This window comes from Falco cherrug, chromosome 16, assembly GCF_023634085.1.
Source record: "Falco cherrug isolate bFalChe1 chromosome 16, bFalChe1.pri, whole genome shotgun sequence".
Classification (NCBI taxonomy): Eukaryota; Metazoa; Chordata; class Aves; order Falconiformes; family Falconidae; genus Falco; species Falco cherrug.
Window position 1 is genome coordinate 3,588,187 of NC_073712.1, and position 27,997 is coordinate 3,616,183.

A 27,997-nucleotide genomic window follows, 5' to 3' on the forward strand; every position below is an offset into this window, starting at 1 on the left:
CCGCCCCTGCCCGGCCCCGCCCCCTCTCCGCCCCGCCCCTGCCCGGCTCCTCCCCCTCTCCGCCCCGCCACTGCTCGGCTCCGCCCCCGCCGAGCCATCCCCGCCCGCCGCCGCCAGGGGGCGCCGCGCCCATTCCTCCCGCCGCCGCCGTGTGGCTTCACTTGCCCGGCGGGTGCGCGCTGACGTCAGTACGCGCTGACGTCACGGCAGGGCCGCCCCTGGCGCCGAGCGCGGCGGCCGCAGTCCCCGCCGCAGCGCGCTGCGAGCCGGCGGCACCGGAGCCTCCGCCGCGGGTCCGGCTGGGCCCAGCCGAGCCGGGCGAGGCCGAGCCGAACCGGGGCGCTCCTGCCTTCCCGCCGTGCCCCGCCCCGCCCGGTGCCGCGGGCGGCCCGCCCCGCCGCCGCCGCCTCAGGATGTCGGTGCCGGAGCCCGCCGGCGGCGACGAGGTGAAGCAGGCCAAGGAGGTGGAGGACGCTGAGAAGTACTCCTTCATGGCCACCGTCACCAAGGCCCCCAAGAAGGTACCGGTACCGGCGGGAGCCGGCCCAGCGCGAGGGAAGCAGCTCCCGGTTCGGAGGGGAGGCCCTGGCCCGGTTGGGGAGGGGAGCAGCCCCTGGTTTGAGGGGAGGCCCGGCCTGCTTCCGAGGGAGCAGCCCCCTGGGGTGGGGGGTGCTGGGGAAGCAGACCTGGGCCGGTTTGGGGGTGCCTGTGAGGGGGAGGGGTGGGAAATCGGTACCGGGCTTGGAGGGGGCTGGTACCGGTGGGGGGGCTGGCCCGGGCTGGGGGCGGCTGGTACCCAGCGTTGGGGCAGAGGTGGCCGGCAGGGGATGCTGGCCCAGTTTGGGGTGGGACAGGGGGACACTGGGTACTGGGGGAGAGGGTCTGCACTGGGGTACAGCCCCGGCCTAGCTGGGGATGAGGGGGGGCTGCTATGGGCAGGGCAGGGGCTCAGCCCTGGGGGGCCAGGGCCCCCTCTGGGCAGGAGGAGGTTGGGGGGAAGAGGGGGGTCTTGGCTGTGGCATAGGGGTGCCAGGGGGACCCCGGGCAGGGGGACAGGCAGGTACGACTGGGGGAGTGGGTTTGGGGGCCCTGTGTGTCAGGGCCGTGGGAGTGCCGTGTGTGTGGAGGTGACAGCACTTTGCAGTGGGGACAGAGGAGGGGGACCCGTTAAATAGGACGAGCTAGCGGCAGTGATCTGGAGACCCTGCTGTAGGTCACTCTGAAGGGCAGCACGAGGAAATTTGGAGTGTTGAACTCTTTTTGGGGCAAGGGGTCTGTTGGAGATGTGGGTGGGAGCACCTTTGGGCGGGGGGAGGAGGCTGCTGGAGCAGCCCCTTGGCGCTGAGCTCTCCTGAGTCACCTCTTTACCCTTTCATCCTTGAAGGCCTTCTCACAGGAGCTCCTGAGATCTCCGGGTGCCGCTCCCTGCTGCCCGCGGTGCTTGTGTAACCTTTACGGGGCATACAGATGGCACTGTGGGTGGGCGAGCGCTGGCCACGCCGCTGTGACAGGGTGCAGGACCTCCACTAACTCGGGTAACCAGCTTTTAGATAGATGAGCGCATGGAGACGTGTGCTTCTGCCTCGGTGCAGACCTGCCGGGCTTGGTAAGGTGCTGCTGAAGTCCCTGTCCTGCCAGCGAGGCGGATTTTGTGAGGCGGATTTTGTGCTCCGGGGCTGCGGCCAGAGGTCCCTGCTGTGCTGATCATCGTGTTCCCCCTGGGGCTGCAGCCACCTGCCTCCCTGCTGGAAGCAAAAGCAAAGCAGTTGCAGCAAAAGGCCAATGTCCTCCTTCTCTGGAGGAACGTCTCTCTTGCCTGTTCTGGCCGGTGGTGGGGTTAGGGGAGCGTCCGACCCTCCTGGTGGGGCTGCCGTCAGGTGGCTGTTTGGAGGCATCTCTCCTCGCCCAGCCTCATGGCTGCTGCTGGGGAGCAGGGCTCTGGAGGCTCTCCCTGTGTCCCAACCCTGTTTAGCTGGGCTGTGGACATGCATAGCCTGGAGGAAGGAGCAGAGGAATGCGGAGCTGCGATCTGTCTCTTCCAGCAGTGGCTCTGCGCAGCTCAAACTTGCAGATTGTTTTTACCTTTTCATTACCGGCGTCTTTCTCAAAGCTGGGGAGCGAACAGTGCAAGGCTGCAGCTGGCTGAGCTGAGAGGGGAGAGCAAACTACTAATCCTGAAGTATCCTATAGAGTCAAAATATGCGTCATGAAAAGAAATGCAATGTGTGTAGAGGGTAATCGATCCGGCATCCTCAGAGGCAAAGTTTGCGCGTGTCTTGGGGGTATGGAATTTTGTATCACCTTGAATTAGCTGCTGTACACACAGGCTTGTTGCCCAGCGTGAGGAGCACGGTCAGACTCGGCGGCTGCTGCAGCCTTTCCTGGCTGGGTGATGATATTAAAGGTGCCCAGAGCGAGACACGACATTTAAGGCTGATAACATCAGCAGCCAGTGAGATCTTGGGGAGCACGGATGCAGCTGAGGTCAAGGAACAAAATGCTTCAGGCCACTATTTTCCTTGCCTGGCTAGTTACTGTGGATAGAGCTCTGTAATAGCAGAGGCGTTGGCAGAAGGATAAAAGGACAAGGAAGGGAGAATTGCCCTCCTGAGATAAGATGGTGCATGCCCCCAGCTCAGATGCCTTCGAAGCAGGATCGCAATTAAACCATTAAAGCACCTTTCTGTTTGAATGCAAGTCGAAGTGACTTTTGTGCGCACTGCCCTTGGAGCTCTCAGCGTGGTCAGAGGCCAGCGAAGATGATTGAGAGAGATGATTTACCAGCATTGAGGTAGGGGAAGTCGTGGTGTGCTGCTGGAGCAGGTCCCTCCCTGGGCTTTTAGGCTCCTTGAACTTTGTCGATGCAGTTTGCATAAGGTGATTGGAGATGGGGAGGGTGGGAATGTGGCCAGGCTTAGTGCAGGCTCCGTCTCCTCCGTGTGACCTGCCGCTGAATAGCTTCCCAAAGAGGAGCTATAACTTGTGCTGGTGCTTGGGGAAAGTGCCAGTGTGCAGCGGAAGAGCCGGTGTGAGTCTGCCAGCGTCCCGCGTCCAGCCGGGATCTGGGGGAGCATCTCGGACATAGCTGGAGGTACATCAGCCCCACGGGTGCTGAGAAGTCACCGGCATCCTCCTTGCTGTTGGCAGGCTGCATCGAGGGTGCCCGGAGCGAGCCCGAGCTGCCCAGCCAGCCTGGGGATTGCTGACCTCTTGTTTCCTCTCTTGCCAGTGACTTGTTTAAGGTGAAAAAGTGAAACAGCAGGAGGTAAGAGATTAAGAGATTAAATATGATCAACCCCGGATTTAAGTAGGAGCCGATGCAGTTGAGGTGAATGGAGCTGTAGCGTTTCTGCAGAAATGGGGTGGTTTCTCCCCAAAAGCTGGGGTTGCCTGGCTCTGCCAGAGCTCCTTTTTCACTGCAGTTTATGGGAAATTGGTCTGTCAGCAAAATAACACCAGCTTTGGTCAGAGCTAGGCGGTTCTTTGGTGGGGAGTGGTTTAAAGGCAGAGGTGAGCAGCGCTGAGCTTTCTGCTTTCTCCTGCGTGCCTTGATGTTGCTGGGGAGGATTTGAAACAGAAGCTTGCGGCTTGTCTGGGTTAAGTGAATACGGGTGTGGGGATGATGGCAGAGCTCAAGGGCAGGTTGTGCTCTTCCAGATCCTTGTGTGCCATCACTGCTGCGTCTGGGCATCTGCTCTCCTGCCTCCCTGGGGACCGTGGGTGCCCTTGACGGCAGTTGCTTTCCGAATCTGCGTCAGCCAGTTGGCGGAGCCTTAAACCCCCAACTGAACCGTGGGTGCCCTCAGCTGGGAAGGACGTGGGCCTGTGCTTGTGGCAAAGCAGGGGGGCTCGACAAGTGTTATTCCTGTCTGTCACTTCACCTGATCCCTGTGGTGGCCTTGTCTCGGGTGGAGGGGGGGAGGGTTGCTGTCTGGTGGGCTCCTTCCCACCTGGCTGCCGGCGGACAGACAGACAGACGGATGCTCTGCAGACAGATCTGCTTACTCATGCAGCGTGCCTGGAGTGTGAAATGGGCTAAAGCCTCGAGTTTGCTTTTGGGGAGGTGAGCTACATGGCACCTCTGCGCCCCGAGAAGCTGACGAGCCTGTGGCTGGTGTGTTTGGGTTGGTGCTGTGCCCCTGCGGATGCTGGCACTGGAGGAGTCCCGCTGAGGCTGTGCGGCGGCGAATGCTAATGCACAGTGCTGCAGCTTTGCAGTGGTAGCGAGCCGGAGCTGCGTGCTGGCTGGCACGGGGGTGGCAGGAGGTGGGAGCCAGGGGAAGGATGGGGAGAGGGGGATGGAGCCCGTGGGGAGCTGCGTCTCCTGGGGAGGGCTGGATGTCTCCTCCAGAGCATCGTTCCTGCTGCTGCTTTTTGCAGTTGCCTGCGGAGCCGCTCTGCTGCTGCCTGAGCGGTGTCTGACCTTGCTGCAGCCGGCTGCTTCCCTGCCCTGCGCACAGCCCCTTCCCAGGGCCGGCTTTTCTGCCCCATTTTTCTCAGTCCGGAGTCATCTCGGGTCCCTGCAGCTCTGCCAGGCCGGGTGCTAATAAACAACCTTCCACTTCACTCTGTCAGGGGGACGAGACTGTCATTGTACTGACAGAGCTGCCGGAGTCACTTGATTTTCCTTTCTTTAATTTCATCCTTTAGACTGGCTGCTCGTAAATTCTTCTGTGCCTTTGTGTGCTTGTCCAGGGCAGCAGCCACCACCTCCTCTCCCGGTGGTTTGGCCAAACGTACACTCGACCGTCTTTGCTTCCTTGCCCAGATCCTCCATGCTTTTGCTTTCTTGCTCTCGCTGCAGTTTTTCCTTCTTATAATGAGATGCTTGGGCTGGGGTGAGCTGAATGGCTCATGCTACTCTGTGTGGATCACCTGGGATGGGTCTGGCCTTCCTTGGGGTGCAGGAGAACCCCAATAAGCGAACACGCTGCTGTGGTTAGACAGTCACAGGCTGAGCTGGTCATACCCTGACCTGTGCTGAGAGCAAACCATGAGGGTGTTCTTAACAGAGATGATTTACTGGGTGCTGGAAGCCAACAGGTCACTGGTGGTGCTATATTAAAGTGATAAAATCGTAATTATTTCTGTTATAAGTCAGTCCTGGGTTCTTCTCATCACTTTGGTTTTTTGGAGGGTCTCATTGCTGTCCAGAGGGGAAGCTTCATCCTTGTGACCCAGCATTACTGCAAGGCCAGAAGATGCTTAATTGAGTTATTAAACTGGAGAGGAGGAAGAAAGGAGATCTTCGGGGTCTGAGGGATGCAAGCCATCTTCAAAGCGGTGTGCCAGGGCATTTGGCTTTTGCTCCTGTTTTCCACCACCTGCAGTCCCGTGAGGTAGGCTGGGTTTCCACTCCAAGGTCTGGCCTTTGGAGGCGGTAGAAGAGCTGGATATTCGTTCTCCCCAGTCTTCAGAAGCATCTCTTATCATCTTTTGATGGTGGGGGCGTGGGGACCACCCATCTGAGCAGCGCTGGCTCTCCTGCGAGCCCTGCTGTGCTTGGTGGGAGCCTCCTTCCCATATGAGCAGCCAGGTCTGGAGCGTGGGAAGTGTGCTGGCGGCAGAAGCACAGTGTTTTCTTTTGGCCTTTCCCAAAATGTGAGATTATCTCCTGCTAGGGACCAGCCTACCACAATACTTGCTTTGGGGCCTGAACAGTTTTCACCGTGCTTTCCAGCCCATGCAAATGTCGGAGCCTGTTCCTGTGTTCCCTACTAGAGGTTGGGGCCGGGATTTTTTTCCTCTGGAAACCAGCTCTTCAAGGTCAGGTTGGAGTTGATCCTTTCGGATAACCCACTGGCTTGATGCGGGGATTTTGCAGGTGAGGATCCTGTCCGTGCTGTTCCTCCGAGGAGCTGGTGGGTGCCTCGTCCCAGATGTTAGAGCCGGGGAAGGTGTGGGATTTGCCTGCTCGGAGCAGCACTCAGGTGAAGAGATTTGCTTATGCCTGGCTGTGTCTTTTTATCATCAGGAGTTTCCTGAAGGCGCTGTTCACGTTTGCAGAGGGTTTGTTGCGTTTCCTGCTGAGCCTTTTGATCAGGGCTGCTTATCTGGGGACTCTGACTCACCTTCACTCAGCAGATGGTGGTGACGTTTGAGGTGACTGTCCCAGGGCCTGCTGCTGGCCCTGTGGAGCCGTGGGTGCAAAGGACCTTGTGCTAACGCTTCTGCAGAGCGTGACCCTGCTCTTTCTCAATGAGACTGTGGGTTGGGTCAATGCAGGGCTGGGGGCTGCTGTAGGAAGGTCGGGGGGTCCCACCAAGGAGGAGCATCTTGTTACCGTCTCAGCAGGGTATGCTGGAGCCCCCCATCAAAGCCCTGGGGACTTGGCCACCCTCAGCAGTGCCTGAACCTGGTCTGCTCCGTACCCCTCTAAGCGTGGGATAAGCATCATCTCCTCACGCTTCCCAGCGTGGGTAACCCTCGGCGGGGAATGGGCGCTCTGCGGCAGCTTGGCTGATGGTCCAGAGAGAAAGCTGCCACTTGGGGTGGTTGGTTTTTGGTTTTTTTTTTTTTCCAGCAGCTGATCTCACCCTGTGGGCTCCCTGCCTCTGAGAAAGTGGGATGCGGAAGCTGGGGCTATTCATGCCTTGAGGAGGCTGCCCCAGTTGCCCTGTTGCATTGGGCTGCTTGAACTGTGAATTTTAATTACACTTTGGGATCAATACGGTGGCCTTGGTAACGAGCTTATTGCTGCTGCAGAATCTGTTTACTTCAGGTTGGTGACAGCCAAAGAACTTAGGTGGCCGAGGACATGATGTTCCAGCTTGTCAAACAGGCTGCATTGTAATTCGGGTGAGGCTCCCGCGGTCCTCCGAGGTGGGTTCGGCTTCCCCTTGGCAGGACCCGTTCGTGCCTGGTGGCGGAGCCTTCTTAATTCAGGAGCCGTGATTTGGGTGGGGGTTGTGGGATTTTGGTTTATCTGCAAGGCGTGGGCCTAGGGAATAGCTCCTTCCAGCCTTCTGCGGGGAGGGAGAAGGTAGGCAGCCTGGAAAAGGAGGTTCCTCAGGGCTTTGCCTTGCTGAAAAAGACATGTTTTGGTTTTCTCCTTCCAGATGGCCTGGGGTGAGGTTCAACCTGTGTCTGCTGTTTTCTGTCTCCTCCTTTCACTTCCTGTAGGGAGCTCCGAGTATTGCACATTCTGTATTGCACATTCTTGCACCTTGGGGGCGAGGCTTGCATCCAACCTGGGCATGTTTTGGAGTGAGAACATCTGGCCAATCCCTGTTGACCTTGGAGCCATCAGCCTCTTGCAGGCAGCGTAGCCTGTGTCCCCCTACATTAACCAACCCCTTCTCCAAATATTCTCTGAGCTCGCCATCCCCGCAAGGATGTCGCTTGTTACCCTTCCTGCCCCACTTGAAAGGAAGGAGCTTAATTGAATCAACCCTGTTTGCAGGATGGGGTCGGTTTTGCTCTGACGCGAGGAGTCGGTGTCTGGGCCGGTGATGTTTCTCCATCCTGGTGACGATTCCTCTGAATCCTGAGCAGTGAAGAGCCTAAGCTGAAGCCTGGGGTTCCTCTCCGGCCTTGCCTCTAAGCGGGTGCATCAAAATCAAAGTCTTTCCCAGGGCTGAAAATAGTGCGTTGGTAAATGAGAAATGAGCAGCTCTAGGTGATACACTTGTGGAAATAGCGCTGCGAGGGGCTTTTGGGGGTCAGCCAGGGCAAGCAAGGGGTATGGGGTGGGTGTACTGGTGATTTTTCTGACTGTGTGGCTGGTTTCCCTGACTCTCTGGGAGGTATTGCAAACAGGCTGCTCCTGTTTCAATGCTGATCCTGCCAGGCATTTTTCCCTTAGAGCCGTGGCATAGGGGTGGATGGAGGGTCTGCTGAGTGTAGCTGGAGCCTTGTCCCGGTGGTGTTTGCTATATTGGCCTCTTGAAAGACCAAAAGGGGTCTTGAAATGCTGTGATTCTGCAAGCCAGTTCTGGGGGAGAAAAGGAGGCAGGTGGATTGTGCAGCTGTGGCTGTAGAGGAGTTTTCTAATTTAAAAATCAATGCTAATGGAAGATGATTCCTTATCAGCTATTGCACACAAACACATTTCCATCGGCTTCCAGCTCCAAAGCAACCAGCCAGGCCGTTAGTCCTTGGGCTGCCCCGCGAGTATTTAACCCACAGTCCTGTCCATGCAATGCTCCCAGCAAGGTAACTCCAATTAATACCAATTATCCTATTGCCCAAACACTTGGTGTGCCAGAGGCGCACAGCTGGCTGGGCGCTGCAGGTCCACCCATAGGTGAGAAGTCTGGGATGTCTTTAAACCGATTGCTTTTTGCGCTGCGGGAAGCGATGTTTGCACGCCTGGGTAGCTGCGCTGGGCTTGTAGGGTTGACCTGCGCAACGTGGTGGGAGCTCACTGTCCTTAAGGATCCCAGATACCGGACTGCTGCTGTTCCTGCTGTGAGGAAGATATCCCTCTGCATGACAGCCGGGAGCAAGCCTTTGCTTCGATTCCTGCAGTCTAAGGACGAGATTCCTGCAGTCTAAGGACGAGATGCGTTATCTGCTGGTGGGGAGCTTTCCCTCTGCTTTTGCTGGAGGCAGTGCACCTTTGACCTCAAGGTGTTTATAAGGCAGTAGTTATTCCCAGTTACTGTTTAACAGCTGGGCACTCGAAATCACATTTATTTTATTTAATCCCGCTTTCTGTTTATTTTTCCTTTAACTAGCATTTACAGTGATTCCCATGATGACCGAAACCTTGCAGTGGTTTCCAGCCTATTAACCTTCATAATGGGTCCATTTTCTTACTGGTGTTTCTTCTTCTCTGCCAAGCTTTGGGGTTCGTGTGAATGTACTTCATTCCCCTCTTGTACTCATGGAAACTTTGGGGCTTTTTTTCCTTCCCAGTGTTTTACCCAACCAGCCCTTCTCTGCCGGTGAAGGATGGAGGCTGGTATCAGGGCTTGGCCGGTTTACTTTGCCAGGACCTCAGTGCCGTTTATTTCCTTGTCAAGAATGGTGTAAAGGTTTCCAGGCAGAGATCTGGCTGCAGTTCCTGCTCAGGGAGTTGGCGGGGAGAGTGCCAGCCAGGTCTCTGCCTCTCCGGGAAGAAAAACCTGCCCTGTGAACCCTCTGGGGGCTAGAGGTACAGAGCCAAGTTGCACAGAATTCAGCACTGATCGTGCTTCCATCCACAAAAAACAGCACCCTCGGGCAGCTCTTCCCAGCTATGTTGTCCAAGCAAAGCACTTTGAGGTTTCTTCTGAAGGTTTGGGTTGGGGGAACCATCAGGTGAAAGCCCTCCTGTTGCAAAGGCCACACCGGCAGCAGAAGTGGGTCGTGTTCTTCCGTACAACATCTCCAGCTGGGGCTGTGCCACCTCTAGCTCTCCCCAGGGCCCTTGGTGCTCTGCCAGTGGATGTGGAGGAACAGAAGATGCCTGCTGAGCACCCGCCTGCCAGCCTGCTCCTCCAGCATTCCTGTGGCATGGTGGGGCTGGAGCCATGGGCACTGCTAATGCACCACCACCACACACACGCCCCCCCCCCCCCCCCCCCCCACTGCCTATGCCTGGCCTTGTGCTCTGGCTGGGGTATCTCTTGCTGCTGAACTGGTTTGGATTGGGAGTCTGGTTGTCCTATGAGTTTGGTTGCAGCCTCGTGTGAATTCACGCAGCCGCTTGTCACCAAGGTGTGTGTTGGCTCACTTGGCCGGAGCTCGGAGCTGGTAAAATGGGGTGGTTTATGAACTGCGTAGCTGAATCCACCTCAGAAACTTCCCCTTGCTAGTGATTTGGGGGTGAGGATGATGAGTGGTCAGGGTGGGAGCCTTACTGATCCTGATGTCCCCATCCCTCTGCTCCAAGTACCTGATTTTTCCTTTCCTTCAATCCTTACGGGATGCTGTGGTCCAGAAATACCCCTTCAGGGCTGGCTACCTCACAGGAGGGGAACCTTAAGAACATTTGTGTCCGCCTTGCCCATTTCCACCCCAAAAATACATGTGTCCTTTTGGGTTGTGGAGCAGGAGCTGTGTCCTGGAGGGCTGAGGACTACGGTGGGTTCCCTGCTCTGTGTCTAGATGCTGTCCTGTGGGAGCAGGGGCTTGGCTCTCCCAGCCTGGAAGTGGGGCAGAAGGGGTCTGAGGACAGTGACAGCCAAGTCCTCTAAACAAACCAAGCACCCTGGCATGGCCACGCTGGCCATTCCCCCGGCCGTGGCAGGATGGCCACCAGCCCCGGGGCCAGTGCAGGGGAGAGACACTGGGAACCTGCAGCGAGTGGGCTTGGGGGGGCTTCAGCCCCTCGTCCCAAGGGAGGCACGTGCGGTGGGAGGCTGTGGATGGCTTTGGGGAGGGCTCATTTCTCCTGGTTGGGAAGCATGGGGTCCCCTGTGGGACCCAAGTGGTTGCAGAAGCAGAGCCTGGAAGAGTGCTATCCCTTCTCTGAGGAGGTGGCACAAGCAAACCTGCTACTACTCTCTTCTTTTTGACCTAGAATAGAAAAAAAAAAAGCTTCATGCTGGTTATCTCCCCTCCCCCTGCTGATGCATGGCTGGAGACCTCAGCCTCTGGGCCGCTTCTTTCCTCCCCTCGCTGCTGCATTGACTGAAGGTGCTGGCTCACTTCTGCAAATAAGTGGATTAAAACAAGTTGTCCTTTAGAAATGCCCAAACTCATCAGCCTGGCAGGACACAGCTCCTCCTGAGAAGGTGGTTGCAGCTCCCTGGGAGGAAACGATCCTTCTGCAGATAACAAATCCTCTGCGTTCGAAGCCTGGGTGTGTGAAAGTGCCCATCATCTTCAGGTCTGCAAAACTCAGCCTTGGTGCAAGCCGCTGATCATGTCTCATGTGTGAGTGGGGCTGGCGAGCAGGATGAGTGCTGATCCGAGCTGTAAAGCAGTTGTAAAGCTGTAAAGAAAGTCTGGTTGAATTTCTGGGCATGACAAAGAAACGATGAACTTAAAAGACAGGGCACGTCAGGGCTGCCTTAGCAGCGTGGGTAACCAGCAGTGCCCTCCCAGCCTCTGCCAGAGGGTTTTTGTTTGGGAGAGGAGATTAAATAAGGGGAACTGGCTGCCCTGAATAGTCCTGATCTCTGCTGCTTTCTGCAGTCAAAGGAAAGGTCTCAGGACCCTGGATCCTTCCAGGCTTTCCCCTGGGAGGGCAGAAGTGGATTAAAGAGACTTTCTCGCATTCCAGGTGGTTGTGGTGGGGTGAGAACATGTTCTGCTCTGATTTTGCTGTTTCTTGCTGCTGCATCATCACGTCCATGGATGGTGGTGGAGGGAATTTAGGAGGCTGGAGGGTTTTAGGTGCTTCGCTGCTTCCTTCTTGTCTTGGGTGATGTGCAGAGCCTGCTTTTGTACCCACCCCACCACTTAGTCCAGGACAGAAGCGGCTGTAAGGGCATTTTTTTTTTTTTTTTTTAAGCTGTTGTGGGTGTGCCATCACTTGCATTGTCCTTAATGAAAAATAATAATTAAAAAAAAGGACTTGCTAAGGCAAGTGGTATTGGTAAGATGGGAGCCTGAAGCTGCTCCCTGGCACGTGTCCTTTCCCCTGTGGAGCCTGCACCTCAGTGAACCGGGTCAGCATGCGGCCCTGGGGATGGCTGTGGGTTGGTGGATGCTTTCCAAAACCTCTTCATCCTCCTTCCGCAACCTGCTCCGCTGCCGTCCCCCGAGGCCGAAGAGGATGCGATCGGGGCTGTAGCGTGGTGAAGGAGCTTGAGCATCCTCTCTGCAGCCGTTCAGGAACAGAAAGAGTTTTCAAATAAGAAGTGGGGTTGTCTTTTGTGAGAGGGACTGTGCCTAGCTCATCTGTGCTTGAAGTAAATCCGGCTGGATTTACAAAGTCCTCTGCAGCTCAGAATCGGGTGTGTGTAACTTCTCTTACTCGCTAAGCTCAAAAAAGCTGTGCTCGAGCTGGAACGCTGGGGAAAAATGCAGGATAAACCATTGAGGATGGCACACCCAGCAGTCACGAGCTGCCGGTTCGTTTCGATGGTAGCAGTCCGGATCTGGGATCTGTTTGCTCTTTCTATGTGGCAATAATTTAAACAAAAGAGGCTGTGTGTGCTGCTGGGTTCGGGGTTCCCCAGCCGCTGTGCCCATGTGTGGGCAGGTACCTTCTAACAGGGAGAAGCTCCTTGAAGCGGACTGTTTAGCTTCATGGTGGTTTTGGGATGTGCTGGGCAGTGCAGCCAAAGAAAGTGGCTGGTGTTTGCCTTGGGAGGACCCAGGGGTCCCTGGCACCTCAGCGGCCGTCGTTGGAAAGTGTTGGATCCGTGTAGGAATGGGCACGGACGTGCCAGATTTCACAAGGGGAGAAAAATGTGCTTCTTTCTGGCTTGGCAGGTGTGACTGGGAGCAGGCAGCGTTCAGTGTTGTTTTGCAAAAACTTGGCTGGAGATGTCAGATCAGGACATCTCCCAAACCCCCCTGTGATATGAGCAAGGAGCTGTTGGTTTGGCACAGGGGTCTACCCAGGACCCTGGCCCCATCCTGTCCTGTAAGGGGATGGTGACGCTGGAAGCCACCCCGGCTCTGTTTCTGTGCAGAGATAGAGGTGCTGTGTTGTTTTGCCTCCTTGGTCATGAATTGCTGGGATGAAAAAATATTTTCCTTGCTCTCAAACCCTTGTGCTCCACCCGGTTGGAAAAGCTGCTTCCATCCAGCAGGATGAAGTTTGGGATGCGATTCGTGATCGTGCTTTCTGCAGCTGGACGGTCCCCATCCCCGTCCCCCCTCGCCGCAGCCAGACTGGCTTCGGTCATCTGCAGCCCCTGGCGGGGGATGCATTCATTCAAATTCCCATGCCAAGCCGAGGGATTACGAGATTTTCTCTGTTGCCTTAATGCAGCTAGAGAGCCCGGCACGTGGAAGGTAACGCAGCCGACGGTCACACGCGTCGCCAGTCGCTTGGGTCGCTTTGCCTGGTGGCAGCACCTGCCGTCCTCCCTCATCTTCCTCTCGGCTGGTTGCCGGATGCCGCGTTAATTTGCTGGGCTAGGAGGGGGTTTGATGTGCGAATGGCGCGTTCAACTCGGAAGCTGCTTGCAATGTTTGATGATAATTTTAGACAGGGCAGATTTTGCTAAGCTGTGGAGTTCAGATGAGCTCTGGTAAAGCCACGGCAGGGATTACTGTAGTTAATTCAGCACTTGGTTTCTTTAGCAGTGATTCTTTTTCCCCTTGGGTTCAAACCCTCTATTTCTAGACCTGCTGTTTCTCCTTAGAAGTGAGACTGTACCCAGGAGCTGGCTCAACACCCGTGGCTGGTCTGCTGATGAGGTTGAAGGTGTTCAGTAGATCTTGGTTGTCTTGATGGTGTGGAGCTGGGGAGCGCAGCAGCCCTCCATCCTCACCCTCTCCTTCCCTTTGCATCCCAAAATTTGCTGCGTGAGACCATCCAGGCAGCACATTTCACTGCAGGGAAGTGCCCTGGCCTGGGGCTCCGGTGTTCTGGCTGCTGTAAGCCAGACAGACACCCACCTGCACCCTGGGCCGGAGCAGCGAAGCCTGGGTTATCTGCTTTTTCCCTCGTGGATTCACCTCTTCCCTGGAAACCTTTCCCTGAGATGGAGAAAATTCCTCAGCTAACACTTTAAGCTGTTTTAATGCCAGCAGCTGTTTTATGGGGCGTGTTTATACCCTCTGGTTTGATGAGTTGCCAAAGGAAGAGCTGGGTGCAAAGGGGTTGAAATCTTACTGTTCTGAAATTGCTGATCGATTATTATTTTTTTTTTTAACATTTTTTTTTTTATTTCCGCCCCACCCCAGAAATGGCCATGAGCAATACACCAGCACAGAGGTGCACAAGCCTTTCCCAGGCTGTCTAGCAAAGATTGATCCAAGCCACAGACCTTGAACAAATTCCAGCAATACAATTCCTTGGTTGGGAAACCGCTGTGCCTGCCAGCTCCAGCCCTGCACCCCAAAGACACTGCTGCTACGTGCCTGCTGTTGATGGCTAGAAGTGCTTCTGCGCCTCTTTTATCGCTTGGTACCAGCTCTCCCGGTGGTGCCATGGGTTATGACGTCGTATAGTTCTTCCCTCTGCAGCAAATGACCTAAAACACTCGCAAAACCAAACTTGCAAACTCCATTTAGCATTTTCATTCCTTCCACTAATGCAAATTCATGCAATTTGCGTCAGAATTGCACAGGTGTCTGCTGGGAAGCCTGCTCTGGGAAGCAGATACCAGACTGTAACTTAGCCAGTACAGAGGAGCTGGCTAAAATCCTTTTAGCAGCAGCACCCACAAAAATGCATGGGGTGCTTGCCTGGGTGTGGTGACGGACTTGATCTGGTGCTAGCCCCATTCCTGGAGGGGGTGCTGGAGTCACCACCACCCCCCCCACGTGTCCTGCCTTGGACTGAGCAGTGGCTCTCGTGTCCCTGTTCTTCCCGAGCAGAATGCCAGTGCTGCTTTTGGCCCGTCAGCTGGGTTTCTCCAGGAGCCATAGCTCCATTTTACAGCCCCAATAGCTCTGCTAGTGCTGCAGACGCTCCAGACTGAGGAGATTCCTCCTTTCTGAGATGGATCATCTCAACTAAATAGTTTCATTCTTCTCCTCTTGAAAGCTGTTTGCTGCATCAAAGCTTTCAGGGAGCTTTTAGGATGATTGTGGCATGGAAAACCCCTCCTCAAGGCCACTGTGGCCTGTCTCTTTCCATCATCTTGATTTCTTCAGGACTCTTCTAGAGGTCTCCTGGGTCTGTGGGGATGCTTTGTTAATCCCACTCCCTGCGATGACGTCTCATCCCTGTTAAGTGGCAAAATTAAATCCTGCAGTGACGTGATCAGAGGGAAGAGCTGTGCTGGGGCTCTTTGTCAGGGTCTCCCACATGGCAGTGTGCTGGGGAGGGGGGCATCAGGCTGGATTTGCTGGCGCTTTTCCTAATTCCCTTTTATCTTTGTCATCTTTCTCCTGCAGAAGCAGCAATAAGGCTCTTTGCTGGGTGGTCACACAGGATGAGTGCAGCAGCTGAGCAGTTTGGGGCTCTTTTTCCCCTACTTTTGGCCCACCGCACTTGAATTTGATGAGCCAGTGGTAGGTGCTGGAGCCTTGAGTTGCCTCTGGCTGAGAGAGGAAGGAGGGGTGGCTGTTTTAGGGCTTCTCTTACAATGGAAACATCTGTAATACAGAGGAGACTGAAAGCCAATGCAATGTCAACTACTTTTTGTTGAAATGTTCTCTCTTGCTGAGTTTTCTTCCCCCTGCTTTTAGTGTCGATTTTGGAAGGATGCGCCGTGTTTTTAACCTGCGGGATGCTCTGTTCTTGGGGAAGAGCCTGGAAGCCCCAGGGATCTGAGTTTGTGCTGGGACCACCCCAGCTTTCTCGCTGCTGCAGTTTTGGGGCAGAAATCCGTCGGGACCGGTTGGGGCAGGGTCTCTGCGCAGGGTTTGTCCGGAGGGCTGCCCAGTGTTTGTGTTGTACAAGCAGCCTGACTTTCTTGGAGAAGCGTCAGGGAGCTGAGATGGGTTAAGGGGGATGTTTCAGGCCTCGCTGGGTGCTCTTTTTATTTTCAGGTGTTAAGTCTGCCTTACCCTTCTGGTGACAGAGATGATCAGGCAGAGGAGGGGGTTTCATTTTTTGGCATCTGTAGCCACAGATCTATTCCTTGATTCATTTGATGATGGCTGTTTCTGAGATTACAACAGTCAGGGTAGACTGAAGGAAGCCGCAGGCCCGTATAGCCTGGAAAGATGCCGTGCCGTAAGGAGCACCTATTGATTTAGCACTTCTCTTCCTTTGCACTTCTCAGCAAATCCAGTTTGCAGATGACATGCAGGAGTTCACCAAGTTCCCAACCAAGACGGGCCGTCGGTCCCTGTCCCGCTCCATCTCGCAGTCTTCCACCGACAGCTACAGCTCTGGTAGGTCCCAGGCTCCTCGTCCGTGCGTGGTCCTCCCCCAAGTCCAGCGCTGGTGCCACTGTGAGTGTGCTGCTCGTGCAGCATCTCAGGATGCTCCATACTGCTGTGTTGTACTCAGACGTGGAGGGGATAATTCTGGGGGTTCCTGAAGCTCAGGCATTGATTACCAGTTGATAACCCAGTTATCTCTAGAGAACAAGTGTGCAGAATTCCTTCTGGACGTTGGTTTTCCTTAGGAGATTTGTAGTTTGAGCCGTGAGTGTGTGTGTGTGTATGAAAGCTGGGAAGTGAAATGCAGCAGAAACCTGAGGTGCCTGGCCTCCTCAGACCTGGGGTAACATGCATTCCTCTCCTGGCTTTAGCTGCCTCCTACACAGACAGCTCTGATGATGAGGTGTCTCCCCGAGAGAAACAACAAACCAACTCCAAAGGCAGCAGCAATTTCTGTGTGAAGAACATCAAGCAGGCAGAGTTTGGGCGCCGGGAGATCGAGATCGCTGAACAAGGTAAAAGTGAAGCATGGAGTTCGTGGGGCTTGCAGCTGGGTGCTGTGCTTGCTGGAGTCCAGGAGCTGAGCCATGGTCATTCCCGCAACTCATGCTACAGCCTTGGACACACTGTCCTTTCCCCCAGCAAATCAGCAGATTATGTGGGGAAGAGCTAGATGTGACGGCAGACGTTAAAAATGTGTGGCATCTGTTTTCTGACAGCAGCAGAACTTTTGCAGGGTTTAATGTTCTGGTGGCTTTGCATGAGAAACCTCAATGGGCAAAGACATTTTGCAATCAGTGGGCAAAGACAACACCTACAGAGACATGAAAACTGACAGTCCCAAGCCCGTCCCCTGGGGCTTGCGGGAAGCTGAGTTACCGTTTCCAGTGGGGTGATTGGGTAACTTTGCTTTTGGGCTGCTTTGAGACACATGCTGCCAAAGCTGTGGAATAGAAAGATCATCCAGGCACGTTTAGAGCCGCTCTCCTGGGATGTGGCAGCACTGTTTTCATCTTCTGTAGGTGCTTCTCCTTGATGCTGTTCTGCTGCAGGGCTGGTGACTGTTCTTAACTGCCTTTGGGCAGCGCCTGACCCAGACCTCTCTCGTTACATGATCAAGTGACAAATGACACTGGTGTTTTGGTTCCATTTTGGACAGACCTGCCAGGCCAGGGATGAGGAGTTTTCTCCCCAGCTGTGTAATGACTATAGCAAAACCTGTGTGGCTGGATGTAGCCTGTGAGACCCCAGAAGGGACAGCAGCTCTGGCAGAGGGGGGCCTCTCTGCACTAAGCCATCGTTAACCCCCTTCTCTTCCTTTTGCAGACATGTCTGCTCTGATTTCACTCAGGAAACGAGCTCAAGGGGAGAAGCCTTTGGCTGGAGCTAAAATCGTGGGCTGTACCCACATCACAGCGCAGACTGCGGTGAGTGGCTGCTTCTTTGGGGTGTCTGGGGTGGAAGGGACTGGTTGTTCCCTGGGGAGGAAAGTCCCTTAGCTTCCCAGCCTTGGGGTATCAGAGGCAGCACCTCCACTTTTCTGGAAACATTTTGGAAAAGTTCTGCTGCCTGCATTTCCCCAGGGCAACGTTTGCTGGAGCCGCTCTGTTCCTGTCTGCCTGTTGCACGAGGCTGTGCCCGGGGCCCTGCGCCGTGTGCCCATCACCGCTCCCCCGGGCCTGCCGCTCACCCTGCTCTCTCGCAGGTGCTGATCGAGACGCTGTGTGCGCTGGGAGCACAGTGCCGCTGGTCTGCCTGTAACATCTATTCCACCCAGAATGAAGTGGCGGCTGCCTTGGCAGAAGCTGGTGAGTACAGCTGCGCCTAGGGATGCAGTGCCCTTCCAGCCCCTCCTGGCTCTGCAGCCTTGTCGCTGGGGGATGGTTTGGAGCAAGTATCTTTTAGGGAGGGATGAACAGGTCTAATCCTGCTGTGGGCCGCGGTTTGATCTCTATGTGGCCCTTTGGCCCTCCTGTCCGCGGTTTCCTGAGTTGGCCAAGCAGGAGGGAGCTCTGCCCAGCTCAGCAGATGCCAAGGATGCTCCTCTTCTTCTAGGTGTTGCCGTGTTCGCCTGGAAGGGGGAGTCAGAGGATGACTTCTGGTGGTGCATTGACCGCTGTGTTAACGTAGATGGCTGGCAGGCCAACATGGTAATGAGCCTTCTTCCAGCCCTTCCTGTTCCTCTGGAGTGGTCACTGGGTGCTCCTCACCCCTCTCTGGGGCTGTCCCTGGGAGCCCGTGGGCTGCCTGGGCACCTGCTGGCTTTGCAAAAGCCTCTGAGCCTCTGTTAAAGTGGGGATCCTGGAGAATGGCAGCCGGAGCTGGGTTGGGGGCAGCCGTGAGGGTTGTAGGAGCTGCAGAGACGATGTCCTGAGTTGCTCCCGTGCCACTGGGATGTACCATCTTCTGCTGGAGCTGCCAGCAAGCTGAGAAACTACAAGACCTCTTTCTGCCCAGGGTCACCCCTCTGGGAGCTGCCCCAACAGCTCCTCTCTTGACACAGATCCCATCCACCCTCTCCCACAGAGCAGGAGGGCTCTCTGCGGGGGGCCTTTCCCTGGCTGAAAGCACATGACACCTCTCACTGCCTTGATGCATGGTCCGTGATCACTAATGAAGCAACAGCACGCGTCAGTGGGCCGTGACAGCTCCTGCAGCCTTTCCTCTCAACTCTTTGCTTTCAGGGCATGAATGTTGTGGCGTCCTTCTGATCTCAGCCTGTTTAGTTAGTACTGCCTGTGGTCACGTTTCCAGGCTGCAGAGCAATAGCGGGGGCAGAAAACCTTGTTAGGATCCATCAGCTCCACGCAGGGGGTAAGAAATCCTCTATCTTTTGGAGGAGACCCCAAGTTGCTGGCAACTAGGGGAACCCAGGAGTCCTGGCCCCCAGGCCTCTGCCCAAACAGCCTTCCATTAGTGCCTGAAGATGCTCTCCATCTCTCTTTTTTTTTTTTTTTTTTTTTTCTTTCCCCCCATCCTGTTCCCAGTGAGTGCTTTTCCCAGTGGAAGGCCTGACTGCTCTATGTTTTTCCTTGCCTGTTCTCTAGATCCTGGATGACGGTGGGGACCTGACCCATTGGGTTTATAAGAAATACCCCAACGTATTCAAGAAGATCCGAGGAATTGTGGAGGAGAGCGTGACCGGTGTGCACAGGTGGGAAGTTTGGGAAGGCTGATCTGGACATCCTTTATTGAGTTGCCATTCTCTGCTCTGACCTGCTTGTCCTCTTGCAGGCTGTACCAGCTCTCCAAGGCCGGGAAGCTGTGTGTCCCAGCCATGAACGTGAACGATTCTGTCACCAAACAGAAATTTGATAACCTATATTGCTGCCGGGAATCCATCCTCGACGGGTGAGTCCAACCCTTCTTCCCATCCCCACTTTCACTCTCACACCAGTGGATTTGGCTCCAGCTCCTCTTGAGCAGAGGTTGGGCTCTTTGCTGCTTTGCCCTTGCTGTGTGCTTGCAGGACCTGGTTTTGGGGGGGCTCTTACAGCAGAGCACTGCCCTGTGCCGTCAGCGGTGTGCGCTTGACTAATCCCAACACAGGTCTCTCTCTGTCCCCCAGCCTGAAGAGGACCACGGATGTGATGTTTGGAGGGAAGCAAGTGGTGGTTTGTGGTTATGGGGAGGTGAGTTTCATAAGCGGCAGTCGGTGGAGCTGTGAGTCAGCCTCCCCCTGAGCTCAGCATCCTGCTTCTTCCCTGTGCAAAGACCACTTGCCCTTGATATAGGAGCAGATCAAACCTGGTGAGCAATTAGCAGGGAAATCTTGCTGGAACCTGCTGGGAGGCTGGAGAACAAGCATCAGATTTCCCAGTCTGCCCGCAGATTAGCTGGGCTGCAAATACAACAGTTGCTGGGAGCGCTGGCCTTGAATTTTAACTACCCATGGGTGCTCCCATCTGCTGTCCCTGGACAGAGTTCAGCATCCAGCGCGGCTGTCACTGAGCCTGTGACAGAGGAGGTGGAGGGGCAGGCTGCATCTCGCTGGGGGATAATGTTCTGGCAGAGAGGAATCGTGTCACAAACTTGTAAATGATTCTGCCCTGGAAGAGCATGGAGCTGGGAGTTGACACCTTCCCTCCATCTGTGCACTGTCTGCGTGGGTGTTTATCTTCCCGCGCTGCGAAGGGCCTGGCAGTAGCTGCAAGTGCTCGCTTCCCGGCAGGAGCACACTTACTGATTTATTTAGACGCCAGTGGAGCCCAGCTCTGCTCGACCGAGAGGCTGCCCTGGCTCTTGCCCAGGCGCTCCAGGGTGGCATCTGATTCTGATTCTCCAGCAATGAGCCATGCTGGGAGTTGTAGTCTCCGAGGCCTGTCCTGAGTTTTACTGGACTCCTTCAAAACAAGGGAATCCTTCCACCTTCACTGGTTTCCCCTTTGGATGTGGGCTGGAGTCCCAGTTTGCCCTGCCTGGCTGTTTTCTGTAGACCTGAGGTCAGAGCTGAGCGATAAGTGAAGGTGTCTCTGGAGATGTTTCTTGCCTGGCAGCATCTTGCTGCTCAGAAAATGGGGCTGAGCATGGGTACAGCTTAGCCAGGTGTTAGTGTGGGTAAGTGGCGTGGAAAGCCAGACTTCAGTTTATTTTTATGGTGAGGATAGCCAGAGATGCTGTTAGAGGAGCTCTGCTCTCCCCCATGCTTATGTGGGGGGTATGGGATGGAGGATCTGTCCCCTGATCAGTGCAGGGCAGCTCTGAATGCCACAGAAACACTTGGCTCAAAGGCAGGTGGGGGAAGTGCGTGCTTATCCAGGCTGGCTTTAATCTCCTCTTGGAGGAGAGCTCAGAAGGGCTCCTTCAATGCTGGGGGCTGTGCAGGCTGCGAGCATGTTGGTTTTGGAGAGCTGCTGCCAGCTGGTGGCCCTGCTGGAGGCCTGGTGGCCTTGGAGGGGGAGTTGGGCTTGCAGCAGAAGTGCCACTGGCTATTTATGTTGCTGAGCTGCTCCTGGCATCAGGCAAATGGCTGGGACGAGCATCTCCCAGTCCGGGATGCGCTTGGGCTGTTCTAGGGAAGGGGTTATAGCACTTGGCGTGCCCAGTGTTCACCTTCACACAGACGCTTTGCTTTGGCAGGTCGGCAAGGGGTGCTGCGCTGCTCTGAAAGCCCTGGGAGCAATTGTGTACGTCACGGAGATTGACCCCATCTGCGCTCTCCAAGCTTGGTAAGATGTTACATGCTGCTTGTGAGCATCTCTTCATCTGCTTCTGGCCTCCTTCAAACCCTGACGGGGGCTGAAACAGAGGCAGGAGGATCTGTGTGGCTCATGTCTGAGAATAGACATCTGGTTGGGGTGTGATGGGGAAGGGCTGGGGCAGCTTTCAGGGCTGGTGGGGTACCAAGCAGTAGACACTTGCCCCAGCTGCCTTGGGAAGGCTGCTGGAGGGTTCATGCAGGGCTAGCTTTATGCTCCGCATGTTCCCCTGGCTCCTCCAGCATTTGTGAGAGCAGGTTTGACGCCACATCTTTTGCACAGCCCTTCCTCGTGCATCTGGCGTCCCTGGGGGTGTGGAAGGATAGCCTGGCTGCTGCGTGAGCAGTTCGGAGCTGCTGCAGCAATACAGCGCTGAGAGCCCTCCTGGCCTGGGGCAGAGGGAACAGGCTTCTCCTCCTCATCGTGGTCCCTCTCTCCCTTTTTTGCCAGCATGGATGGATTTCGGGTGGTGAAGCTGAGCGAAGTAATCCGTCAGGTGGATGTCGTCATCACCTGCACAGGTAGGGATGGAGAAGGTCGTGGGTGAGCCTTGGAGCAGGCTGAGAAGGAGCAGTCATTCCAAAGCGGGGGTCTCAAGGGCTCTGGGGGAGCTGGGGATGGAGGACGCTTTGCTGCCATGTGCTGCTGGTTTTACAAGAGCAATAGCTGTGCTCTGGCAAGAACTTTTCCTCCTGCCCCCCTAGTCTGTTGTTTGGCCACAGTCCTCAGCCCCTGGGAGGAGGGACATCACCTGTTCAACTTAGTCATTCATCAGTGAATAAGTTGGGACATCAGTCCTGTTCAGTTTCCTCGTCAGTGACCTGGATGAAGGGACAGAGTGCACCCTCAGCAAGTTTGCTGATGATACAGGGCTGGGAGGAGTGGCTGAGTCACTAGGAGCCCGTGCTGCCGTTCAGTGATGCCTGGACAGGCGGTGGAGTTGGGCAGAGAGGAACCCGATGAAGTTCAACCATGGCAAGTGTAGGGTCCTGCACCTGGGGGGGAGCCACCACATGCACCAGTAAGGGCTGGGGCTGACCCGCTGGAGGCAGCGCTGCGGGGAAGGACCTGGGTAGTGCTGGTGCACAGCAACTTGCCCATGGGCCAGCACTGTGCCCTGGTGGCCAAGGGGCCAGTGGGACCCTGGGGTGCATGAGGAGGAGCGTGGCCAGCAGGTGGAGGGAGGGGATCCTTCCCCCCTCTGCTCTGCCCTGGGGAGGCACATCTGCAGTGCTGGGTCCGGTGCTGGGCTCCCCGGTTCAGGAGGAGCTGGGAACTGCTGGAGAGGGGCCAGCAGAGGCTACAAAGCCGATGAGGGGGCTGGAGCATCTCCCTTGTGAGGACAGGCTGTGAGAGCTGGGGCTGTTCAGCCTGGAGAAGACTGAGAGGGATCTTATCGACGTCTACAAAGAGCTTAAGGGCCAGTGTCAGGAGGACGGGGCCAGGCTCTTTTCAGTGGTGCCCAGGGACAGGGGCAACGGGCACAAACTGCAGCACAGGGAGCTCCACCTGAATATGAGGTAAAACCTTCCTCTGAGGGTGACAGAGCGCTGGAACAGGCTGCCAAGAGATGTCGTGGAGTCTCCTCTGGAGACATTCAAAACCCGCCTGGACGCAATCCTGCGCAACCTGATCTAGGTGAACCTGCTTTAGCACAGGGGGTTGGACTAGCTGATCTCCAGAGGTCCTGTCCAGGCTCATTCTGTGATCAGAGGTGTGTGTCCTAAGGGTATTTTGGGGTCTCCTAGAGCCTGGTTGGTTCATGGGACCAAAGATCAGTGTTCATCCCGTGTGTTTCTCTGCCGTCACAGCCAGGTGGGCTCTCATCCTTGTGGAAAGTTGATCTGATGTTGCCCCAAGCTGAGCTGCTGTGACTCGAGCGCAGGGAAGGAGGAATTGGAGGGTTATATTTGCACTGCCTTGGATTCATCTGTGCCCTCTCTGCCTGCAGGAAACAAGAATGTTGTGACCAGGGAACACCTGGATCGGATGAAGAACAGCTGCATCGTGTGCAACATGGGCCACTCCAACACGGAGATCGATGTGGTGAGTCTGCCTGCGGCCTCGATGGCTGTGTCCACCCCCCTGTCCTCCCATGCTGACTCCAGCCTCTTCCTCCTGCTCTTGCAGACCAGTCTCCGGACCCCAGAGCTGACCTGGGAGCGGGTCCGCTCCCAAGTGGACCATGTCATCTGGCCGGATGGGAAGCGGGTGGTGCTGCTGGCCGAGGTGCGCCGAGAGCTGTGCCGCGACAGTGCTTTGGGCCGCTATCACTGCGTGCCAGAGTTTGTAACAGAGATTTAACCAGGTGGAAGGGTGCTAGGAGGAGGATCAGAGCTCAAGAAAGGGTTTCTTGATTTTTTTTTTTTCTTTTTTCTTATTTTTTTTTTTCGTTTTCTTGAGGCGAGGGAGGTACCGTGTACCACATGCAGCCACAGAGGTGCCATCTGGCTCCATTCTTCCGAGCTGGGAGCCATCCCTATCAGCCAAACGCCATCTGCTCCTGGCTTTGGCAGGTTTTCCCATGCAGCAAACTGGCTGGGTGTGCTCTCTTCGCACTTGAGCTCTTCTGGCAGTAGGAGGGACTGGCTCTTTCTAGGGACCACAAAATTTCCCTGCCTTAAAGCTAAGGGTTAGGGTGGAAAATGAGGCAGAGTTTGAATGCTCTGATCGTGTAGGTGGCTCTTGAATCACTGTGCTGGGGTTGCCCTCTGCCCCAGAGGGGGTAGAGGTGAATCCTATCTCAAGATTCAGTTTGGTTTGGTGGCAAATTCAGCTCTCTGCCAACTCCTCCTGCTGTCTCCTAGGGCCGACTTCTTAACCTGAGCTGTTCCACGGTTCCCACCTTCGTTCTCTCCATCACGGCCACCACTCAGGTCCGTAGGCTTCGGGGTGGGGCGTGAGGGGTGGAGGATGCTCCGGGGCTTTGCATGAGCCTTGGGGTGGGGGTGGTTTGGAAGAAGCTGGGAACATGCAGTTGGACGGGTCCTTGGGATGGCACCAGTGCTAGAGATACTGTAGCCACCACCTCTCTGTTGGGATGAGTTAATGGTGGCAGGAACTTACTGGTTTGCTTACAGCTGGGAGAGAGCTTTTAAATGAGCCAGGCTTCATGGCAGAGCTCCTGCTGTGCTGTAAGCCACTGGAGAGCTCCCCTAGCACGGCTTTAAGCTAACCTCAAAGCAGGAGTTTGTTTTGTCTCTGGACTCTGATTTCAACAGCACAAAAAAACCCCGGGGTGAATTTTGGGGATGCGGAGGTCAGTGGTTAAAATGCTCCCCAGCATCAGCGCTGGCTCAGCTGGATGGACGCGGCTTGTCACTGTTTGTCATGACTCTGCCTTTCCAAAGAAAATGGTGATTAAATTTGGCTCCGCTCTGAGATCTGCGGTCGGTGCTGGCTGTGCGAGCAGCAGCCTCGGTCAGGGAGCAATGCAGGAAACCCGCTGGGCTGGAAAGGTGGAGGGGACTGATGGCTGGGGATGGCGATGGTGGGGGAGGGCAGCCATGCTAATGGTGGGAAATTTCCTTGGCTTCATGCTTGTGGGTCCGAACTGCCAGGGATGTGTTTTGGACCTGGCTCTCAGCTGTGTGAAGCGGCACTTGGGGGAGATGCAATTTGCTTGCTGCTGAAGGAGTGGCCGTGGTTTTTTTGGAGTAATGACGCCAGTTTAAAACGAGCAGTCCCTTCGTTTCCGTGTGACGCAGCAGCCGTATGGTTTAAGGGAATTGGATCTGCTCCCGTCTCCTCCATCCTTGTGTTCTGGTTTTCCCTGGGGCATTAAGCCCAGATGGTGCAAAAAGCTGGGTGGCATCCGATCTCTCTGGTCCTCCCCTGGTGGTGGAGGGATTACAAAGACCCGGAGAGGGATGTACCCTTAGGTGGAAGGCTTTCCTCAAGACATTTTGGGAATGGTTGCCCCCTCCCTCAGGCTCCCAAACCCGTCTGTCTGCTGCCAAGAGCTTGGTGCTGTGGTGGGTGCTCAGTGCTGCCCAGCTGGTGGCCGTCCCTGACCGTCCGCGGGCTGTCCCCTGTGCTCTCTGCAGGCTCTGGCTCTGATTGAGCTTTACAACGCTCCCGAGGGCCGCTACAAACAGGACGTGTACCTGCTGCCGAAGAAGATGGGTGAGTGAAGGGAGCCCAGGCTCACTTACCCCCCTGCCCTGCAGTTTTGTGTGTCAGGAGAAACTCAGACCTGGTCTGGAAAAAACTTCCAGGGAGAGGAGGAGTGCAGGGAAGCCATCAGAGGCAGCAAGCAACCTTGAAATACGTGCAGGTGGTTTGATTTATTTTCCTTAACGTTCTACAGCGTGGCAGGCATCCCTTATCCTGCAGCCTGCCTGCTCCAAAGCTGTTCGTGCAACCTTTGTGCCTTTTGGTGCACATCCAGCCCTGCTCAGCACCAGGGCTTGTGCTCAGCTCTGCCATCAGCTTACGTGGTGGTGAATCCGTGGGGCCAGATGGCAAGGGCTGCCTAGCCAGACCCAGCGTGTGGCCTGGCCCTTTTCATGCCATATGATGAGTCCATACATCACGCCCCTGGCAGTGCAGCGGGGGGGGGTGTGTGCGCATCCCCTGATCCCCTTTTTCCTCTTCCCCCCTTCCCAGACGAGTATGTCGCCAGCTTGCATCTGCCTTCATTTGACGCCCACCTGACAGAACTGACGGACGATCAGGCGAAGTACCTGGGACTCAACAAAAACGGGCCTTTCAAACCCAATTACTACAGGTCAGTGCTGGCTGGGGCTGGGGGCTGCCCTCTCCCCACCCAGTGGGTGCCGTGGGGGCATCCCCTTGCCCTGGGCCAGCATCGGCTCCCAGGAGCTGTGTCCCCAAGCACCCATGGCCTCACTGTGTCCCCTCCTTTCTCTCCTAGATACTGACGGACCATACCCATGAAGGACCAGACCACACAAGGCAACATTAGAGAGATTATTTTTAAAGATAATTTTTATTTTGGTTTACCTTTTTCTTTTTTTTTTTTTTTTTTTTAACCAACCAAGGAACCTGTTTTTACATTTATCAGATTTTAAGGTCACTTTTTTTTCTTTTCTCTTTCTTCTTAGTTTCACCCTTTTATGTGATCACATCTCTGTCTGATCTTGGCAGACAACCTGGGATTCGCTTCTTGCTTTCATGTGGCTGAAGCCGCCGGTGGCTCCCAACCCTGGCTCCCGGAGAGGGTTTTCCTTTCCTGATGTGCCAAGGGCAGTTCATTCCTGCAGCGATGTTTTGGGGTTGTTTTTGGTTTTTGGGTTGTTTGTTTTTTTTTTTTTCACCTTTCCAGCCTGCGTTAGTCTCGGCCGGGATCCCTGCAGATACGGAGATGCTGTTCTACCTTATCTTACGTTTCTTTCTTTGTGTGGATTATCTGCAACTTCTAAATTGCCTTAAAGAGCCCAGTTTTAGCTGCTAGATCCCTGCTCCTAGCGCTGCTTGGGAGCAGAGTGGCGCCTGCTGGCCACCTCGCGAATGGGTGACTGTCCCCAAGCCCGGCCAAGGTCCCTGCGCTGAGGTGGCCCAGGTTTGGTGGTTGCTGGCCCAGGTTTGGTGGCCGGCTGGGTTACGGGGGAGTTCACTGTTTCAGGGTGCTAATCTGAATTCGGATGGGGGTCGCTTACCCAGCATTATCCTCATCTCTCCTAGGTTTGGTTTGTTTTTTTTTTTTTTGATTTTGGGTTGTTGTTTTTTTTTTTAGTCAAACCGCACCTTAATTGAGTTAAAAACATTTTTTTTTTGTTTATTTGTTTTTTCCTCTTTTCCTTTTTGATCCTTAAAAGAGATGTTTTAAAGCAGGGGGGGAAGTGTCAGGGATGCGGCTGCCTGCCGAGTCCGGGCGCTTGCTGCATCTGAATGGCTCCAGCTCCCACCTAGAACCATGGGGTGGTTTTAAAGGGTGTCTGGGGTTTTGGCTTTTTAGTTTTTTGGGGTGTTTCACTTGTTTTGAGACAGATGCAGAGATGAGCCTTCCCCATACCCCAGCCTGGGCCCTCTGCACCGCAGACCCCTGCGCAAAGCCCTCTGCTCCCTGCTGCTGTGCCGGCCCTCGAGCTGGATTGTCTCAGCTCTTCCCTGCCCTCTCGCAGTGCGTTTCAGCCACTCATCGCAGCCTCCATCCCCTTCCCCATCCTTGCTGGTGATGTGTTTCTCTTTTCCATCTCTTGCAGCTTGTCCCGGGATGGGGGAAGTTCCTTGCAACCCAGTGAGGTTTCTCTTGGCATTTTTTTTTTTTTTTTAATCTTCCCCAGATTGCCTCTTTCTTCCCCCAGCCAAGGCCAGAGCACGGAGGGAAGGAGGACCCCCGTTGCCTGCCCTGCCAGCATTTCCCGGTACAAGGATAATGGAGATGCTGTGGTACCCGTGACCGGGGCTGCTCCTTCACCTCTGGCCACCCCATCCCATGGACCAGGGATATGCTGCCTTAGTGCCGTGGGGGTGGGTCCCTGCCGGGGAGCTCCTTTGAGGGGATGGGAAGAAAACGGGAGGGGATGCTCGTGGCTTGGATCACCCTCCTCTTTTCCCCTCTGCCTCCTTGTCCTTTGACTATTCCCCTTTCTCACCCTGGACGGTCACTTGCTGTCCCCACAGATTTCGGGGACCACCTGTCTTGCAGGGTCCCCTCCGGCATCCCTCAAACTTCACGGGGGACTCATGCCTGGCTCAGTGAGCCGGGTGGGTGTCTGCAGGGAGGGAGCAAGAGTGTTCCCCCCTTCCCTGTGCTTGGGGGTCACAGGCCCCCCCTTTCCCACCCACGTTAGGGGCGAACCTTGGCATAAGGGCTCCATCTCTGTATAAGCCATGTTGGGGGGGGAGGGGGGGGAGCCCGGGGATGGCGGTGGCAGCATCGGGCTGGGAGGGAGAGGTTTATTTTGTATATGAATGATTTTTAATGAATGCAATATTAATCCTTGCAGATGAGCAATAAATCGTTAAAGTCTAATTAAAACTATTAGGAAAAAGGAAACGCTTTT

At 55.3% G+C, this 27,997-nt stretch overlaps 1 protein-coding gene across 2 annotated transcripts; it reads left to right on the forward strand.

Moving 5' to 3' along the window:
- The first annotated feature begins 218 nt into the window (after positions 1-218).
- Positions 219-27,988, forward strand: AHCYL1 (adenosylhomocysteinase like 1). 2 transcript variants are annotated; one of them, XM_055728194.1, is made up of 18 exons: positions 423-521; positions 1,385-1,535; positions 15,726-15,837; positions 16,200-16,343; positions 17,155-17,255; positions 17,534-17,636; positions 17,884-17,978; positions 18,876-18,982; positions 19,063-19,179; positions 19,397-19,460; positions 20,908-20,996; positions 21,477-21,547; positions 22,978-23,072; positions 23,157-23,255; positions 23,834-23,902; positions 25,073-25,151; positions 25,635-25,755; positions 25,903-27,988. In XM_055728194.1, the coding sequence occupies exons 3-18, from the start codon at positions 15,747-15,749 to the stop codon at positions 25,907-25,909; spliced, it is 1,452 nt and encodes a 483-aa protein (XP_055584169.1). In that variant the 5' UTR covers positions 423-521; positions 1,385-1,535; positions 15,726-15,746; the 3' UTR covers positions 25,910-27,988. The 2 variants fall into 2 exon arrangements, with proteins under 2 accessions (XP_055584167.1, XP_055584169.1); XM_055728192.1 differs by lacking the exon at positions 1,385-1,535 and having other exon boundaries at positions 219-521.
- Positions 27,989-27,997: the final 9 nt, after the last annotated feature.

What these genes read in the sequence shown, in the direction of transcription:
- AHCYL1 (XM_055728192.1), top strand. Translation starts at nt 414, where the DNA reads ATGTCGGTGCCGGAGCCCGCCGGCGGCGACGAGGTGAAGCAGGCCAAG. An exon ending in GGCTGCCTTGGCAGAAGCTG is followed by an intron (nt 17,637 to 17,883) that starts GTGAGTACAGCT and finishes CTCTTCTTCTAG; the next exon opens with GTGTTGCCGTGTTCGCCTGG. An exon ending in TGTCGTCATCACCTGCACAG is followed by an intron (nt 21,548 to 22,977) that starts GTAGGGATGGAG and finishes CTCTGCCTGCAG; the next exon opens with GAAACAAGAATGTTGTGACC.